The sequence below is a fragment of the Melanotaenia boesemani genome, chromosome 20 (genome assembly GCF_017639745.1).
Source record: "Melanotaenia boesemani isolate fMelBoe1 chromosome 20, fMelBoe1.pri, whole genome shotgun sequence".
Classification (NCBI taxonomy): domain Eukaryota; kingdom Metazoa; phylum Chordata; class Actinopteri; order Atheriniformes; family Melanotaeniidae; genus Melanotaenia; species Melanotaenia boesemani.
In genome coordinates this window covers 11535347-11553952 of record NC_055701.1, presented here as the reverse complement: position 1 = coordinate 11553952, position 18606 = coordinate 11535347, and the positions used below count along the sequence as shown (strand labels likewise).

Below are 18606 nucleotides of genomic sequence, written 5' to 3'. Positions count from 1 at the left end.
GGAGGTCATAAGACATCCTGAGGGAGGATATTAACTACTGACAATAAATAGGACCTTAATGTTGACTTTAGGTATAGAGAAGAGTCTCAAGAAACACTGAAGGGAACTAATTCATTGTGTTGCAGAAACACTGTTCACTAGATCCTATTAAATGTGTCAAGACGGGTAATGTTCTGTAAGAGCATTTTGAAATAACTTCTGGAAAAGGTTGATCACCAGATGGGGCATATTTATCTCATGGATTATATAATCTCTTACAGGTACATTTTGATTTGCTGAGAAGTAGTCGTTTTACAAGAGAAATTATAATTAAGTACAATAAAACTTTAGGCTCACACACGGCTCTGTTACAGATGTGTGAAAAAAGGGATTACATGCAAGTTTAGGTTAATTTCTAATGGACATATATGCAAATTAGTTAAATATTAAAGCTGGTTTTTATGACTTTGGGCTTCAAAAGTTATAACCACAAGGGGGCAGAGTTTCACCAGATGAGGTGTATGTTTCAAAACAGAAATCCAGTTGCCTTAATTCAAGCTCTTATGATGGTAAGGCTAAAGATTTCTTACCAGAAGCTGGTTGTTGTGATGACAATGGTTTGTGTCACCTCTACACTCTGCTAGCCATCAGTTTGTTTGTTTACTCTCCGCTAATGACATTGTGGTGACTCACATCCTGTCTAGTGGCACTAAACAAGGAAGTCCAATCCACCCCCAAGTACATATCAGCACCACAGTATGTACTTCACACGTTTAAAAAAAAAAAGTTGATGCGCTTGAATTTTTTTTCCCCCTCATTAGTTTATGTAAATGTCAAAATTAAAAAACCTTGTAGCCCAAAAATAATTGTTCAACTGTACGTAATCAGCTGGGGAGACTGCTGGTTAAATCAAAATAGCTAAAAATCGAATCTTTCCCCCTCAGTAGTACTATCACACATCAAACGTTCCACCTTTGAATATTTCCTGAAGCTGTTGTTAGTTACAGCAGCCTCAAGGTTCAAAACTTAAAAAGCCAGGAGAAGCCATGCTTGAAAAATATATTTTAATACCGGTATTTCCAGATCACAAGGTAACTATCTTACTATTTAAATAACAAAACTCATTTTGTGTTGATAATGGATTGAGGTCTTTCACTCGAGATAAGAAGGCTTATTTTGGCCCATTCTCAGCTTCCACATGAAACAACAAAACCAAAAGACACAAAATATCAGAAAACAACTTGATTTTTAAAAAACTAAGATAAAGCAATGATTTACATTGCTGATTCGTTTGAAATGTTTTCAGTTTTGGTGTGTTTTGTGACATGTATTAAGGGGAAGGTGTTTTCTCAATACTGAATATAATTTTTTTTTTGTTGTGTTTTGCTCAGGGCCATATTTTCATAAAAACATGGCAAACATTAATCTTCTATTTACCTTCAGCTTTATTTCCTCAGCAAAAAGCAACCAAAAGTGTCTTTTAATTTCTACTCTGGAGCCATTCATAAATGAACATATATTCATGTATTTGAAAATTTGTTTGCGTAAATCAAGAAACATCTCAGAACATGTTTGATACTTAAAAAAATGTTGATGTGATGTATGGTTTCATGGTGATCTTTCTCTATGTTATAAAGTTGATCCTATTCAACCCTTGAGTCTCAGCTGCCTCAGTCCAACCACCTGCCCATCACCAAATTTTAGGAGACACATTTGACTTTTGATTCATGACTCAGAACACCAGCAAACAGCAACACAGACAAGACAGGTCCAGAAATTTTATTATTTGGTACCCATGAATAGATAGCAGGTGCTTGAGTGTTTTAGAGTGCCAGTAGTTATCTTGCTGATTGAGAAACTAAAAGCACAAAATGCCCTGAATATGTTACATGCATAGTAATGTGCCCATACCATACTAAAGTGTGCTTTTGGATAATGAAATGGAACCAGATTACATTTACAATGCACTCCATACATGGTGTCATTGTGTTTGTGCTGTGGATAACATTTGGTACATAGACTCGAGTTAAGTATCTCTCTCTACCTTATACTCAAGAGGTTAATGATTTAAGATATTAATTATATTAATTAATATGACCTGTACAATGCATTGCAATGACTAATAAAAAATAATAGATGAGACTCATTCAGCTTGTTTGTCACTGTAGCAGCCACTGGCCTCATGGGGGAGCTGTGAGACAAAAATCTCCTCAGTCCAAGCACTTCCTGTGTGTAGAAGAAGGTTGCAGTCACAGTGGAGCAGAGAGGCCTTTATGTTCAATGTAATGGCACCCATCAGAAGCCACATGTTGTTCCCAGTTCAGCCCATTTCAGAGCTTAGATGTCCATTCACTGATGACTGTTGCTCCAGTTCAGAGCCATTCCCCATGTGTGTGTGCTGTAACTGGAGAGTCCAACCACCTGCCCTACTTCATAATGGTCCAACATGCACCATTTTCCACATTAAAACACACAACAGTTATTAAATGGAGAGACAAAACTGGGCATTGGTTTGAGAAAGTAAAAGATGAGATATTCATGCAGTAAACAAAGCAACAAAACATAAAAGATCCCACACTGGGTGGTAGGCCTTATAAAATCTCCATGATCGGAGGTCAACTACATCATGATGTCATTCAATATGATGCAAACACAGAGCTACAGTCTTGTAACACTCTGTTGTTGGTCCTGTGGTTTACACACCACTAGACAGACGCATGGCACTGGAAACTTTAACTACGACACAAGTGTATAGAAGGAGCCAAAAAACCCTTGTGGATTCTACTTCACATGACTGTGCTTCTGTAAGTCTGTCTAAACTAAAAGCTCAAATCACAATCGTTCACACAACCATGCTTGTGAGCAAGGATTTTGATTAATTTCGTTATTAAGCCTGAAATTTTGAAAACTGATGCTTTGAAGTTGAGAGAGCAGTGAACCAATATGTAAACTGGAATAAATTCATCTTTGCCACAAGTCTCATTACAATGAACTGTTGTAGAAACATTAATTCTCAACAAGGACATTTGGATGAAACATGCAACGGCGGAGCATGATTGCTACATTAAGCCCTTATGCCAGATTCTGGAATGTAATGAAGCATGAAAAATTATACTTTCAGTTTTATATATGTCATTACATAGACTGTGTTGGGGGCTTTGTTTTCTCAATGTATGACAAACTGCGCTGACTATCTAAATTACATGTCATGTACTTCATAAAAAACAGATATAATCGAAATTTCAATATAAAAGAGGTTGGATTTATTTCTAAAAAGAAAAAAAAACTTATCTTGGACTTTACTTATTGCTGGATGCCTTGTGAGAACAGACATGTTTGCAAAAATATGTCTGATTTGTGTTGATGTGCCTTTTTGTGTGTTCATGTCTGAGTTAGACCAGACAAGTATTTTGTTTTCATCATTTGAAATGTGGCAAATACCAGAAATCCAGTTAAAGCTTAAACAAAAAAAAACTGAAATCAATCAAAACTGATCAGCTTAGTTAAGCCTAACAACCAGTTTGCTGCCAAAGTAATGACGAGGGGGCAGCCCTAGTCTGGATGTGCTTATAGAATATGCTGCATGCCATGTGATGTGCTGACTGAGGTTCCCCTTGTGAGCATTGTCCTCAGGGTGTCTGTATTAGGCGTTCATCCCAACAGGTGCTGCATTACCAGTATGGGAGCAGGCCTCGGAGAACAGTCCGAAAGCCTCCACAGCAGCCCTGTCCAGCCCAGCTCCACTGTCTTTGACCCTGCCCAAGCCCCTGTGCGGCAGTCACCGCACCAAATGTGTCTGGCTGCACCCCTCCAGCACAGGCTGTGTCAGGACGACTGCATCAGGCCTGTCAGGCGCTTTCCCGTCAAAGACTTGCCCTGGAAGGTCAATTAAGATGAAAATACATTACAAGACTAGGATGACAAAAGCAGAAGTACTCTATAAATCATAGAGGGGTTAATCTGTGTCACTTAAACCATTAACAAAAACTTTACCACCTCAAATCTTTGATTGTGTTCAGTTATTTTTCAAGTGAATGCAGAAACTGTATAACAGTGACATTTTAATTATTATCCAGCCAGGAGCATCATGTGATAGCTGCGTTTTGCTTTAAGGCCCCACGTCACATGACAGCAACTGGATATAACATGCTAGCTGTTTTGGAGGTGCACCATGGAAACCCAAGAGGACGTTATCAGAGAAAGCAAGGAAAAGAAGTGAGTGACCAAGCAAGAGTCAACACCAGACTGACTTTAACAGACTGGAGAGAACTCAGAGAAGAGACAGGATGCCATATAGATGTTGAATTAGCCTTCAATAGGGGGCGCCAAAGTGCAGAAATCTGCCAAAGTTCTGTAGTACCACTTTACCTTAGGCCCAAAGGAAAAAAGTGGGTCAGGCATCATAGACATGCAAAAGTCCCTTTTATTAACATTATTTACATTTGACTTTAGGTATAAACGAAGAGGTTCAGAGTCTCAACAACTCCCAGACACATAAAAAAAAAAAAAAAGATAATGCCTCATGTTGTGTCAAAAACCTATAATAAAAGTGTCCTAGCATGATCTCTTAAAAATCTTATCCTTTCTACATGTGGTGTCTTTCTTTAAATAAATATTTCTCCTATATTTCCTACAATAGTAATAGCATGTTTTAAGTGGAATGTGAAATTTGGGTCTATATTGAATCCAGCCTTTAATAGGTTGTTTGAAATTCATTCAGTCATTTTAGAAAACTTTAAAATGTTTCAGTTTGATTCTTCATATAAGAACTATTTTATTACGCTGCATTTTGCAGGAAACTGCAAGCTTAAACAGCTTGTAGCTTTAAAAATGCACAGATGATACATTTTTGCTGAAAATCAAATATACTTTTTGAGCACTTTTTAAGTTTCCAGAAAAATAAATAAATAAATAAAAAATAAATAAAAGTCTTTGCGTCTGTGAGTCTGATGACTCTTTTAAAAGTTTCTTAATCACCAAAAAACATGATAAAATGTGCCAAAGCCTTGCAAGATAATTTCTGTTCTAATAAGCATAATTAATCTGATCATCCTCTGTCAACGTGGCAGCAAATACATAATTAATTCATGCATATATCAGTGAATTCACAAAAAAAAAAAAAACAATGAACACAGTCAAACATTTGAGGAAGAAGCTCCTGGTTGAGTTGACATAGAATGACCCGGATAATATACCAATTAAAGTGGTTTCATTTTAAAGTGCTTGGCTGCAACCAGTCACGTGAGAAGTGTGTTGCCTTTTTCACACAAACACACCCTTTTACATGTTTATAAAGGCACAATACAGTGTTATATGGTTGTAATTGCAAAAGCCACTGATAGTGAGCCAGCCAGTGTGGTTTGTGATATGAACAGCCCCAGCTACAAATGACTTACCACACTGCGCGTGAACTTCTCCAAGGAGGTGCGGCGGCCCTGTTCAGTGTCTGCTGGCTGCTGTTTTGGGAGGGGGGGAAGCAGGGTGAGTGTTTGGGTCAGGTATGGGTGTTGACGGGGGTTGGAAGTGATGTCATTTGTGAGGGGAGTAAAAGGGCAGGCCAAGCATTGCAGAAACGAGGGCCATAGACAGTGCGGGGAGGGAAGGGGGTTGCAATTTTGAGAAATGAAGTAGGGTCAGTGACAGGCCAGCAGAGGGAGCAGTGTCCAAATGAGAAAGGGCAGAAAGGCTAGCATGAACAACGGAAGCTGTGATCTGCTAAAAAGCTCCATATTACACAGTTCAACAGCTAAGTGAATGTTTAGCTGTGCAAGTTCTATAGAGTGTACTCTTCTCTAGCTACAGAAAATACTATAAAACAAATTAAATCATTAGATTGCAAAAGAAAGCCATGTATTGATCTGTAAAACCTGTGCACTGATGGTTACAGTCTACACTGTTCCCCTTTTACACAGCAGTTTGTCTGTGTTTGGCATATGACGCCATGCTTTTTTAGAGACTGTTCCCTTGACTGTGTGAATAATTTAGCAGCTTCCTTGTACCTGCACTTTGGGCACAGTGGGTTAGCATTTTGGGACTCTGTCTAATGATCCTTTCAGAGCTCACATACAGTCCTGACTCAAAACTACAGATAATCAGAATGTATATGACCTGTCATTATAGCATCTAAGTCTGAGCAAATGACCTCAACTTTCTAACCCTTGAGTTGATCTAATTGCTTTGTTTCCTTATTATAAAATCTAATAAGACTTGGGGCTGAGGTAAACCTTATCATTCATACTGCTGAGTAGCTTTATCTAAAGTGTTTTTTAGTGTTGTGTTTGTGAATTCTTTTAAATTTGATAGATTTGTGCATAAATTAGACATACAACTCCTTAAACCAAATTAAAAGAATCTAATTAAACGAATGTGACAAAAACATTATAATTGGCCATTTATTCATTGGAGATATGTTACATATCTGTGACTGGCAAAAACATAGGATCAGCAGTACATTTGTACATATGTGTTTTTTATCAAGTGTTGCTAGGTACCATGTTTTCCCTGTTTTATGTGAGCTCCACCATATATGAAGTCTGTGTGAAATCTGTCCTCATTCAAACAGATTGTGCACAAATGGAGGAAATTAAAGACCATTTTTATCCTCCCCAGGAGATGATGACTAACAAAGTTTCAGTGGTCACAATGAAACCCACGATAACCTCTAAATAAATCCTTAACATCGATTATTCAGTCAACCAACAGTCCAAGAGGAGGAGGACACTGGTAGTTATTAATAGTAAAGGGGAAATCTATTGTCTCCAAAAAGAAACACTGCTGTACATCTGGAGTTTATAAAGATTACATAAACAAAGTACATAAGATTATATGAACTCCTTCCCATCAGTGAAACATGGTGGTGGCAGTATCATGGTTTGGGTCTGTTTTACTGCATCTGGGCCAGGAAGGTTTGGAATAATTAAAATGGTTCATTCAGCAATATAGTAACACTCACTAAGTGTTTCTTAAAAATGATTAAAGCAGAACACACTTTAGGAGGATGTGAAGTCAACAGTTCATCTGAGGAAACCCACTAATGTCCCAGATCCCTGAAAACATAGCTCCACATATTTTTTGCCATTTACAGATATTTAACACTTGATAATTTGTCTCAATAAATGTGGAATTGGAAATGATTTGAGTTCTCCTTCAGGACTTGCATGAAAATTTGATGATGTTTTAGATCATATTTATGCAGAAATCTGGCAAATTTGTAACTGTACAGTCATACACTATCTTTAAATGATAAGATTTTGCACTGATATACATCTACATAGTATCTAATAGCTATACTCTCAAATAAATTGTGAGCAGTCAAAAATGTAACATTTGCTACTACATAGATCAGAATATCCAATATCCTCTATAGTTGAGTTAATGTACTTAAGTTCATTCCCTTACTATCACTAACTGCTTTTCAGCATTTAAATTTGATATAGTGTCCGATAAAGTAGACACAAAACTGGAATGGGTTTTAAATAATAAAGAAAGAATCAAACCAATATGAGAAATGCAGTAAGAGCCAGCATGTCATGTTAAATATGGAGGAGAAGTTGGAGTTAATTAATGCTGCTCACCTTCTTCCTGGCCAACAGGAGGTCTTGGTAGATATTGGACCGCAAAAAGCGTGCATAGCTGTCACTTTTCATTAGCTTGAATATATGCTCCTGCAGGAGACATAGAAACAGATGAGTTTGTGTTGTGTGATACAAGCAAAAAAGCTTCAAGTGGAAAAATCAAGACAGGCCTGATTATGCTAATGCAGTGCACGCATGTGAGAAGTGAAGTGGGTGATGCCAACCCAGCAAGCTGACTTGAATGGCAGGGCAGTGAGGCAGAGCTGAGTAATGTCCTGCCAGTGAAAGACGCTGCACGTCACACTTCACCAGCTCACTTTGAAACCAGAGGAATCCACGGTGAACCGACTCAACAAGCTATTCATGGCATTACTCGCCTCATTAAGCCCTGGCACAAACACACTCTGTCATTCATCCTCTCGCTCTTTTTTTTCTTATTCCTCTCATTTATTCACTTGTGTAGCATGAGTGTGGTGGAAAGCTTCAGTGTTTTATGGACATGAGGATGAGAGGTTGAAATGAGTAACTGTTCTGTGTGCTAATGCTGTGTTCTAGCTGGCAGAACACATCAAAGCATGTATCTTTAGAGAGCATCGTGAAGTGTGTAAGGAGAGCAAACTTGGCTGATTTATGGACTACTTGCTAAAGTTTGTATAGTTGAGATTGCACAGTTCTGCTGTTGTCTGAGTCTGTGGATGCATCAGCACATGAAGCTGTGTGGATATGTCCATCAGGAACAAAACAACACGGCTCACCTGAGCATCCTCATAGCTGTAACGCCCGGGGTCTTTGAGGTTCTGGCTGGTTCGCTCATAGCTGTGAGAGTCCAGGTTGATGGAGCTCGGTGCTCCTTCAGCTAGAAATTCCTGCCAGATCTCCTGAGCCCTGGAGGACACCTCCTGGAGCGGCCTTTGCTTCAGGTCTTGCACTGCTAACCAGAACCTAAACAGTGTCATATATAGTCAGTAACTCAATAAGAATGTAATTAAGATGTGTTAAATATCAGTAGATGTTTTACTGATGAAGAATAAATAAAGATGGTACATAGTACAAATGAAAAAGGTTTTGGACTTGCTTAAAAAAACTTTTAGGATTAATATGAACATCCATTTGGAATGATGCTGCTGTAGCTTTAAACCTCTATTAAATCATAGTACTTTATGTGAACATTATCTCTGCCAAGACCAACTTTGATAAAATGAAGCAGAATTAAATTAGAGAGGAACAACAAAACAAACATAACAAAACAAAATAACGAAAAAGTATACAACATGTTAATCAAACTGGAGCAGAAATCTCTGTGCCTCCTTCATTTACATTTCTTAAAACTTAAAATAATAGAATAGAAGTGAAATAAAGCCATTAAACAGTGAGTCAGCAACACTGATGCCAGTAAAGCCACTCTGCACAGCACTGCTGCATCCCTGTATAAATGTTCAATGTGTTGTGATAAGAGATGCAACCTAGACAGGACCTCCAGGGTGAAAAGGGTGAAAAAATCAATGAAAACAAAAAGTATATAAACCAATATGTCTCAAATCAATACTTAAGCAATACTAGAGGATGAGTCAGATTCCTTATTTTAGCAGTACATTATAAAAATGCTCAATTACATGTAAATCCTGAGATTAGTAAACCAGTAGTCATTTAACTAACATGCCTCATGTGCTATATTAATAAGATTAAATCTTAATATTATAGTTTTTTAGCAAAATTGACTTAAAAGGATTAAGTTTCTTACAGTAAACTGTTTTTTCAGTTTAGATGTTAAAAGCCTGAAGTTGAATTTTAGAGTTTATACTTCACTTGAAAACAAAGTCATGCCAAAACATCCAACTAATTACACTATACCTTATTGTAAAAGGAAAGACAAATCCTATAAAATCTCAGAGGTTTAAATAACAGTCTCACCGGAGGTTCTCAGAGCTGAACTCTGACTCCAGAAACTTCAAGAACTGGTCTCGTCCTGCTGGGTCCTTCAGTGCCACCTCCAGAGAGAAGCCCCATTTCTTCACTCGCTGCTGGCTGGGATCTCGACTGCTCAGAGCAAAACAAAACCGAGAAAAAGAATAAAATGTACAGATTCGCCTCTAATTCAGCGCAGCAGTGGCTCATTAGCTCATCCCAACACAGCTCCTTTAACCTCACCTTGCCTCCAAGTCCCAGAAGGTAGTGTCGTCACTCATCCAGGGGTTAGAGGGTTCTACAGCTGACACAAAGGGGTCATATTCCATGAACTGCTCCGTGTAGCTCATCAGACTATCAGCCACTTTGGAAACTTTCATACAGTGTCTGTCCAGCTGGATACTCAAGAAAGTAATCTGAAAGGAGGGAGAGAAATGAGGAGGCTAAATAAGGTGACAGCTCATCAGTCTACGTCCCTGATTGTCTTTATGATTGATGACTGAGGCGAGCTGGTGGTAATGGCCTATAGAAAATGTGGTCACACTGTGATTTACCTCCTTCTGAACATCCTCTTTGGTGGGTTTCCTGGTTGGCTGGGAGCTGATATGGACGGGACTCGGCTGGCTCTGCCCATCATCTGGTACCCCATAGACTGACTGAAGAGGAATGAGGCAAGAGACGTGTTGGACATGGTTTTGTTTTGATGTCATTGTTCTTCTGCCTCAGTTTGGTGTGTTGAGTAATTGTTATGGAACCAGGTCTCAATATTGTGACAGGAAATTGGGGGATTAAAGACTTGAAGGTGACTTTCTGCTTCATAATTACACAGAAACTGCTCATGGCAGGCTTCCAGGGCTGAATGAAAAATGTTCAGAAGACAAGTCTGAATTTGTTTTCTACACTCGCATTAAAAAATAATGCAATCAATGCAATGCATTGAATTACCAACTTTCTCCATTAACAAAGCACTTAGGTTTGACAAAGCACTTACCAACCTTTTTGTTAATTCACACAAATACACCAGTGGAGGCAGGAACGCCATAAAAGAATTCACCTGCCATCAGGAGCAACTACCAGGTTCAGTGTTAATACAAGGAAACTTGGGAGTTTAAAGGAACTGACTATAAAACTGTCATGGCTAAAATTAGGCTGTTACCACTTCGATCTGAACCACTTTCAGACACATACATAATGTGATGTTTAAATGAGCATTTAAATCTGTAACAACTTGCCAGATGGTGCAGAGAAGTTTAGTAAAAGTCTATACTGAACTGATATCTCAGAAACCAAACGTGCACAGCAGCATTGTGTGCCCTGCTCTCACCTTTTTCACCCTGTGTGGGTTCTTCTCTCTTCGGCACTTGCGGATGTCCATCTCTGTGGTGTTGACACAACCCGGCTGTTGGAGGCAGCAGGAGACAAAGCATGTTTCTGGGTCAGATAATACTGTTGCTCTGGCATGTATTGTCAGTGCAGGTTCTGCTTACGCCATATGAAACAATTTCTTTTTTTTTCTGCACTGCCAAGTGCATAAAAGCCTTGTATGCAAAGTGAATGGCACCAAATCTGATTCCCCTGCCAACAACAAAACATATCTTTCAGCTGAACTGTGTGTGGAGCTGGATTCTGGCTTTAACGTTGTAATTGTCAACCTGCATAACAGAATTTCTTATTCTGTTTCTGTTTTGCTTGTTGTCATTTGCAGTTGCAGCACTCTTAGTGTTTTTATCTTTTCTTGTGATTTACCACTGGCCGGTGAACGTCCCAGAATGCCCGCTCCTGGCTGTCGAGGATCTTCCTCTCTGCCTTGTCCTTTTTCCTGTCAATCCTGTGAGCAGAGGAAACAACCCACTCATACATAGGAATCATTCTGTTGACATAATCGGTCAAGCAGCATTAACACAACACAATCCTGCCTCAGAATAGACACACACTGTCACACAAATCAGAGCGATTCCAGACTGCAGAGCAAAAAGCTGAGGAGTGTGGGTCTCGACCTGTCTGCTCACTGCACTAACTCATGCCCAGTGTTGCCTCTGGTGAGGCCAGCTTACATAACTGACATTTAGTGATAGGCCCTTGCTCTCCTGATATAAGAAACCTCATTGTTTCCGGCATGATGCTTATTTGGACAAAACCACAGACAAAAAAAGAGGGTATGATTTTATTTTCTTTATATTTATTTTTTTTCATAGACAAGAGTGAAGAAATGTGTCCCAACTGAATGGCAAGGACTCTTAGTGTGTTTGCACATTCCAGCCACCAGATAGCAGTCTCACAAAGCAATAAGAGGCTGGTGAAAAGTGTGTGTATATGTTAATTCCACAGGGAAATACCCAGTGACAAAAGAATCCCAGCATTTGACTGGCATTACACCTTTGATGAATAGCACAATAATCACATGCAGAACCAAAGGTCTATTTCAAAGACTGAATACATCCACCTTATTTCATCAACAGCTCTCTAACCTGCCACATTCGCACAACACAAATGCACTCACTTGACTTGTGCCTCAGCTTGCATGAAGATAAATTCCCACTTTCTGGCAAAAGCCCTCTGCAGCCTGGCGAGGTTCTCCTGGAGAAACCAATCAGATGTGATTTATGAGGAGAATTTAGCTGTTATAAGGAATGTTGTGACTGCAGGGCATCCAAATTTAGACTGATCTGTTCACTCTAATATTGTGTCATGAAAACTGCTATCACCTTATCCACCGCTGGGAGTTGTAGCCTTTTTTTGTTTGTTTGTTTGTTTGTATTATTTAATCATTCTTTCTAATATCTCTGATAATAACTGGACTCTTACAGGATCACTTAGAAAAATACATTTATTAGCTTTGTTGGCCTGATGCCACTCGCATGTCTAACTGTGAGGCTCTCAGAAAGTGCCCTCTGAACTCTTGACAGCTTTAAGTGAATAACTGTCTCCAAACTCATATGTACATGAGATGCATCTTAACATTGCACAACATTTTCCTTCAAATATAGGGCACGTGTCCTGACATTGATTCAAACTTTATAAGCTCATCTCTGTTGTTATGTATTCAGAGGTTTTGATCCTTGAAATGGCTTGGATGTAATTGTTCGTTCTTGCCTCATTTAGTATGCAGAGGTCTATAAATATGCAAATACCCAGTGGTTGCATGCAGCACTTTAATATCTGCTTATTTTTGACTTATCCCAAATGCTGCACTCAAAATGTATGTTAAAGCTAGAAAGAATCATTTGGGTAATACAGAGACTTTGCCTTCAGCTTCACATCTTGGGTTTACAATCAAGCGTGCTGTGCACCACACCTCCTCTGAAATGTAACATGTCCGTAATGTAGACTACAACAACTGGGATTATTAGGGCCATGTGAAACAAAAAGCCTAAAAGGTAACAGGTTGTCAATGTGTTTGCACACAATGCTAACAGAATAACAATTATCCAGCTTGCAGCTATACGTTGTTTTTATTTGTGGAGGAACAATTAATGAAGCATTGTGACACTGCAGCAACAAGGAAATTGCTTTTCTCTTTTGGTACATAAACAGAGCATCAGTATCAGGCTTTAAAAAGAGTGAGGAGAAAACTGCATCTGGAAGAAGCAAACGTCCTCTTGACTTCATCGAACAGGTCAGAGGTGTCAAATTTATTTTGGACGTCTCTATTTGAATCCCTAATTTTTTTTTGTTTGTTTGTTTGTTTTGTTTTTCATTATTTCTCTCATACTTCTTTGTAAAAGAAAACAGTTCTGAGGAAGAAATGTAACTTTTAAGGGTTTATAGGTTTGTCTACAAGTCTTTGAATCAATGTTCTTCATCATTCTCTACAACATAGGAAACAATAGAAACAGAACTATAACATATTTATAAAAGACTATATTAGCCCACATAAAATAATGTGTTGCTTAATGAAAGTGAGAGATTAAAGCTGTCTGGCTACTAGCTCTGAAAAGTTAACCCCATTCTGGAGGTTAATGACTTTGGTATCCTAGATTTGTTTTGTATGAAATTATTATTTAAGTTGGTATGCAGAGAGTAGTGCTGCTGTTGAGCATGAAAAGCTCATATATAAACTACAGTATGCAAAAAATAGACATTAACAAGGTAAAAATAAAATGGCATTTAAAATTGTGAGTCCTTAACAACACCCAAACAAGCATCTGCCATAGACATCATATGTGACCTCATTACAGAGAGAAAACTCCAACCAGCAGGCATGTTAACAGTGAGAACAATGAGGCCTGGAGGCAAAAAGTGACCTGAATATAAGGGAAAGGAAGTGCACTGGACATTAGTTGCAGAGTCATTTAGAATATTAAAGTGAAGGAAATTGCTGTTGTGTGTACAGCAAGAGATCATCACTGCAGTAACACATCTCTTGAGACCGTATTGATTTGCTGATGCTGAGTAAACCTGCAGATATTTTTGTTTACATTTTAGGGCCAGGAAATAACTGCCATAAAACAGTTCTCCTGAAATAGAAACTTCATCATTTGCTAATTGCTTTCTGTTATTTAAAGCACCCACAAGACATGACTGCAGCTTTTCTTTGTTTTTTAGCTAAATGAAAGAAGACTGGCAATCATTATATTCTCATCCAAGCTCAAGGATCGTATTTAGCTTCCTGGTTATTACTAAACAACAAGAACAAATTACTTACAGCTTCATAGTCAGCGAGCTCAAGCCTGGCTTTGTTCTGCATGGTGCGCTTGCACAGGTAAATGGCTGGAGGGGGGAAAGAGGGAAGCAAAAACATGAAGAGGGCAGCTAAGTTTGTCAGAAAGGTGGATTTTTGTTTTTTAAATGTCTAGGCTGTGTAAAGATACACAAATAAAGTGTGAAACAAGCAGGCTATGTGTTGTTTTTATTTTATAAATGCCATGCCGAAAGCAGAGATGTGGTCAAATTAATGACTGTTCATTTATTTCTTAAGCTAATATTATTCCACAGAATCTCTCCAGTGGATGATCCTTGGGGCTAGATACATTACAGGGAATGGCCCTGCGGATCAATACTCACTGAGTGTCAACAGCAGATACACAGAGTGAGATGTGTTTCAGCTCTGGAGAAAGAGACATGGCTGGAGGCATTAGGGATATCTTAGCTGGTTTGGTGACAGAGGAGCAAATTGACTGAGCGTGACTCACCATAGTCTGTGTTCTCAGGTTCCCAACAGTTTGAAGGCCAGAAGTATGGAGACTGGTAACAAAAACAGAAGGAAATACAATATAATCAGATTTGGTTTATTTCCTCATAAAATTTCGATTGCATTCTTAAATTTTGTGCTTTCATAATCTACAGCAAATAAACAAGAAAACTCTACAATCTCATTCCTCCCACCACCCACACTCCCTCTGCAATTATCTTGCATGAAGAGCCAGAAAAGTTTGTTTTATTGTGATCTGTGACTTTATGTACTTTACAGAAATATCTGGAGAGCAATGGGATCTGTATTCATTCTATACATATTTAATTGTCTATTGCAACTGATATTACAGATTCACAGTTCATTCACGGTTTTATTAATAATTGATCACTCACATTTGTCATGCATTCTTAATAAAGGGGCAGAATTAGAACTTGTCAACCACATATTTCATTTGGAATTTTTGTCACCAAGGTAATTAGATTGAGGACAAAGGGCTGAAGTTGATGAATGCACTAGTTTGAATATAATGATCAGAAAGGTTAGCCATCTCTTTTTCAACGTTGACATCTCAGCTCAGAGTAGATTAGGTTGATCTATAACAATGAATGCTCAAAAGTGAAAAGGACAGTTGGCATTAAATCGGGGTCTTCTGCTAGTACAATACCTATTTTTAGAGTGCCACGTTTCCTACAGCAATGCTATAAAGACTGGCCAATACATTGCAGATGTACCGTGAACTCTTTTCAGAGGTTTTGATGACGTGGGCCTGTTGCATCAACATCAGAGGGAATATTTTTAGCCGCAGCTGAATGAGCAAGTGTGGTTCATGCTACCCTCCCTGCACAGGCACAATAATGGCTTTTAATCTTGAGCAATAGAGGTGAAGATAAATGCATTCAGAGGTAGATTGAGGAGGCGGAGCAGGGACAATGAAAAGTGCAGAGCCAGCGTGTAGCCGGCTCAGAGCTTCCCATCAGGGGTGTTTGCTAACTGTAACTGGCTTGCAAGATTAAGATGGTAATGTCCCAGTTGTCATAGAGCAATAGCCATCAGTAGAGTCTGTCAAAGTTAATTCTGGATAAGATGGAGCAAATCAAAAAACAAAAACAACTTCCTGACAAGCTGCATGGCTGACCTGTAGGGCCTGTTCTATCGCCATCCTCTCACTCTGCTGCAGCTTCCAGCAGGGATATATAGTATCGACCTTGGTGGGATGAGTAATAGGCTTAGGAAGGATTTCTTTCATTAGCATCGCACAGTAAACACATCCCTCTGATAAACAACCATCATCTCATTATTCTACTCTTGAAGACCTTCTAACACATATCAAGGACAATCCCTTAGTGGACCTCTTTGTACCTGAAAGCGATAAAGGGTTCCATCATCCTTTAGTGTCAGAACGTGGTCAGAAATGGGGAAGATGTAGCCATGGGCTGCAACCAGACTCCCGAGGTGGATGGCTTCAGCTGGTGACGTGAGAGTAAGCACACACATGAAATTGCCTTCCTCCTTTATTGTCAACGATGTTGTGTTTACATGTATTGATAGATTTCTCAGCAGGCTTACCCGGATCCTCGATGGAGAGGTTTTTCATCAGCCACTGAACAATGTCTGCCCCTATTATTCAGAGATGGACATTGGTTAGAAGTGGTGTAACAGTTCCAAATCTGCAACTACTTTGACAAAAGCTGCAATATACAAACACAAATAAACCTTGAAGAGGTCTTTGTGACTGGCCTGTGTTCAAATCTGCAGGTCAAAGCTGTTAAAGCTAAGTAGGTGTATAAATATAACATAATGCTGTCCACTGCTCCTGGACAGCAGAATATTTGGCCTTGTATTTGTGCTTGGCTGAAAGGAGAGATCGTGAAGCTGTTGAGCCTGAGGGAGCCATGTGAAGGAGTGACTCAGACTCCGTCTCACAGAGAGAGGGAGCAACCCCCTCATCCAATGCTGGTGACTCATTTTATACACGAGCACAAACATAAAGGAGTACGGCGTGTACACAAAGAGGCATAGAGACAGAAAGGAGCAGAAGGAAAGTAGCTTTTCTGCAGCAATGACAAGGTCAGTGTTCACCACAGGCTGCTTTCTCAATGGCCAAGGTCATATCGATAAAGACATCATCTGCCTCTGTCTACAGTAGCAGCAGTTTAGATAAACAAACAAAGGCCACACTTGTTTTTTTGAATCATACTTCGGTGTTATTGCTCAGTCCTCTTGCAGGCCAAAACAATGAAACACACATTAGAGTGTAAGAAAGAGTGACAGCAGAAATTGCAGCACTCATAAAGGTGCATTCATTGACAGTAAAACATGCAACCACACACTCTCACAATGTTCCCACAAATACAAACCTGATACCACACTTGGGATCTTGGAGAGGAAGCTTTTGACAGTCCGGATAGCGACACCTCCTGCTTTCTCATCTTGTATTCGTGTAACAATGTCTTCAATCTGTGGAGGAAGATGGATAAAGGTTTTGGGTCCCATTTCATATTTTCAGCTCACCTATTAAAATAATATTCATAGGTTATCTTGACCGTGAAGCTTTTTTCTCTGAGGTGCTGAGTATAGGAATTGAGTGACATTTTTAATTTAAAATAACACACTTGATTACTTAGAGACAGTTATTTATAGTCTTTTCTGAAATGTCATGTTCAAATACACAATCAAGGTAGTATCTAATTAAATATGTATGGCATTACATGCACTGATCAGTCATAACATTAAACTGCTGACAGGTAAAGTAATTAACACTGCTCATCTTGTTACACTGCAGTATTTCACCAGGAAAACCTGCATCTACACATGGATGTTAGTTTGACACTTGCCACCAATTTCCCTTCCATATGGCAACAACATTCCTGTACAGCATCCTTCTGCAGCAGCACAGCGTGGGGTCCTACAAAAACTGCTTAGAAATGCCTCCAACGAAAGTCTGTGGTGTCCACTTGGCCTCCAAACTCCCCAGATACCAATCTGATGGGATCTGATTACATCAGTGGGAAGTCCAATCCACAAAGATCCCTTAGGGCCTGAAAGAATCTATTGCTAACATTCCGGTACCACATACTCCAGTGTCTTGACTGGTCAGAGCTCGTTAAGCAGCACAAGGATGACTAAAATGTAATATTACAACTTATCAATGTAAATCTCCAACAGCTTGTGTCATAAAATATAAACAAATTAATAAAGTGTGAATTTTAAATGCTATATCTGAGACAAAAAGTAATGTTTACTTGTAGTGTTTTTGCCTAAAATGAAAAAAGAACGTCACAGCAGTCGCTTATTTTCATTTTCAAAATAATTTGGATCAACATTTTAAAGTAGAATTCAAACTGTGCCTCATCCATTAAACGTCTAACAATACACTAACATGTACTATACTGCGTGCACTATCCAGGCCTACTTACTTCTCTTTTTGATTAGTGTTACCTCAAATTGAACAAAGCAAATCAAACATCTGATCTTTCATTCAGAGTATGACAAAAGGTGTAAGACACCAATGTAACTTCAGTGTCTGATAAAACAAATCTACCATTGTTAGCTTGCAAGGTAGCATTACCAGATATATCCTCCCTATACTGACTAAAACATTTGTTAGTGGGAACTCTGCTTTTGCTTTGTACCTGTGATGGCAATGAATGAACATTAAACTGAAAGAGCATGCCTCATAAAAATGCTTCTAATAATTTTCAATTTTCATAATGTTCAGCATATTTGTTTTATTTATTTTGAAGATAAAACATTTCATTTTGAATATTTGATATCAGTTGCAGAAACCACAACCAACAACTCTAAAATTGTGAACATGGCAGACTGTAAATCAATTTAATACCTAGAGGAGGTCAGACTATGTCCTGGAAGCTGACACGTCCAATTCCACACGGGAAAAGAGGCTTGAAACTGAACAGTTTAATCTAAACATTCCTGGTTTTGATACTGATAAAAAGTACCACACTGGGGCATTCAACTCCATAAATCTCATACCTCATTGACAGCTTGGTCTTG

At 38.8% G+C, this 18606-nt stretch overlaps 1 protein-coding gene across 3 annotated transcripts in view; it reads right to left on the bottom strand.

The window, feature by feature from the left end:
• Positions 1-1743: 1743 nt before the first annotated feature.
• Positions 1744-18606, bottom strand: part of LOC121631689 (regulator of G-protein signaling 6-like) — a 42178-nt gene continuing 25315 nt past the window's right edge. Inside the window, exons 3-17 of one of the 3 annotated variants that reach the window (XM_041972703.1) lie at positions 16950-17049; positions 16159-16209; positions 15952-16058; positions 14591-14642; positions 14104-14168; positions 11959-12035; positions 11205-11286; positions 10783-10857; positions 10013-10114; positions 9702-9874; positions 9465-9590; positions 8309-8495; positions 7554-7643; positions 5376-5435; positions 1744-3855 (exon numbers count right to left, since the gene is read on the bottom strand). In XM_041972703.1, coding sequence (XP_041828637.1) covers positions 3805-3855; positions 5376-5435; positions 7554-7643; positions 8309-8495; positions 9465-9590; positions 9702-9874; positions 10013-10114; positions 10783-10857; positions 11205-11286; positions 11959-12035; positions 14104-14168; positions 14591-14642; positions 15952-16058; positions 16159-16209; positions 16950-17049 — 1398 coding nt within the window. In that variant the 3' untranslated portion in view covers positions 1744-3804. Of the gene's footprint in view, positions 3856-5375; positions 5436-7553; positions 7644-8308; positions 8496-9464; positions 9591-9701; positions 9875-10012; positions 10115-10782; positions 10858-11204; positions 11287-11958; positions 12036-14103; positions 14169-14590; positions 14643-15951; positions 16059-16158; positions 16210-16305; positions 16472-16949; positions 17050-18606 lie in introns of those variants that run through there. The other 2 variants (XM_041972705.1, XM_041972704.1) reach the window with 2 other exon arrangements.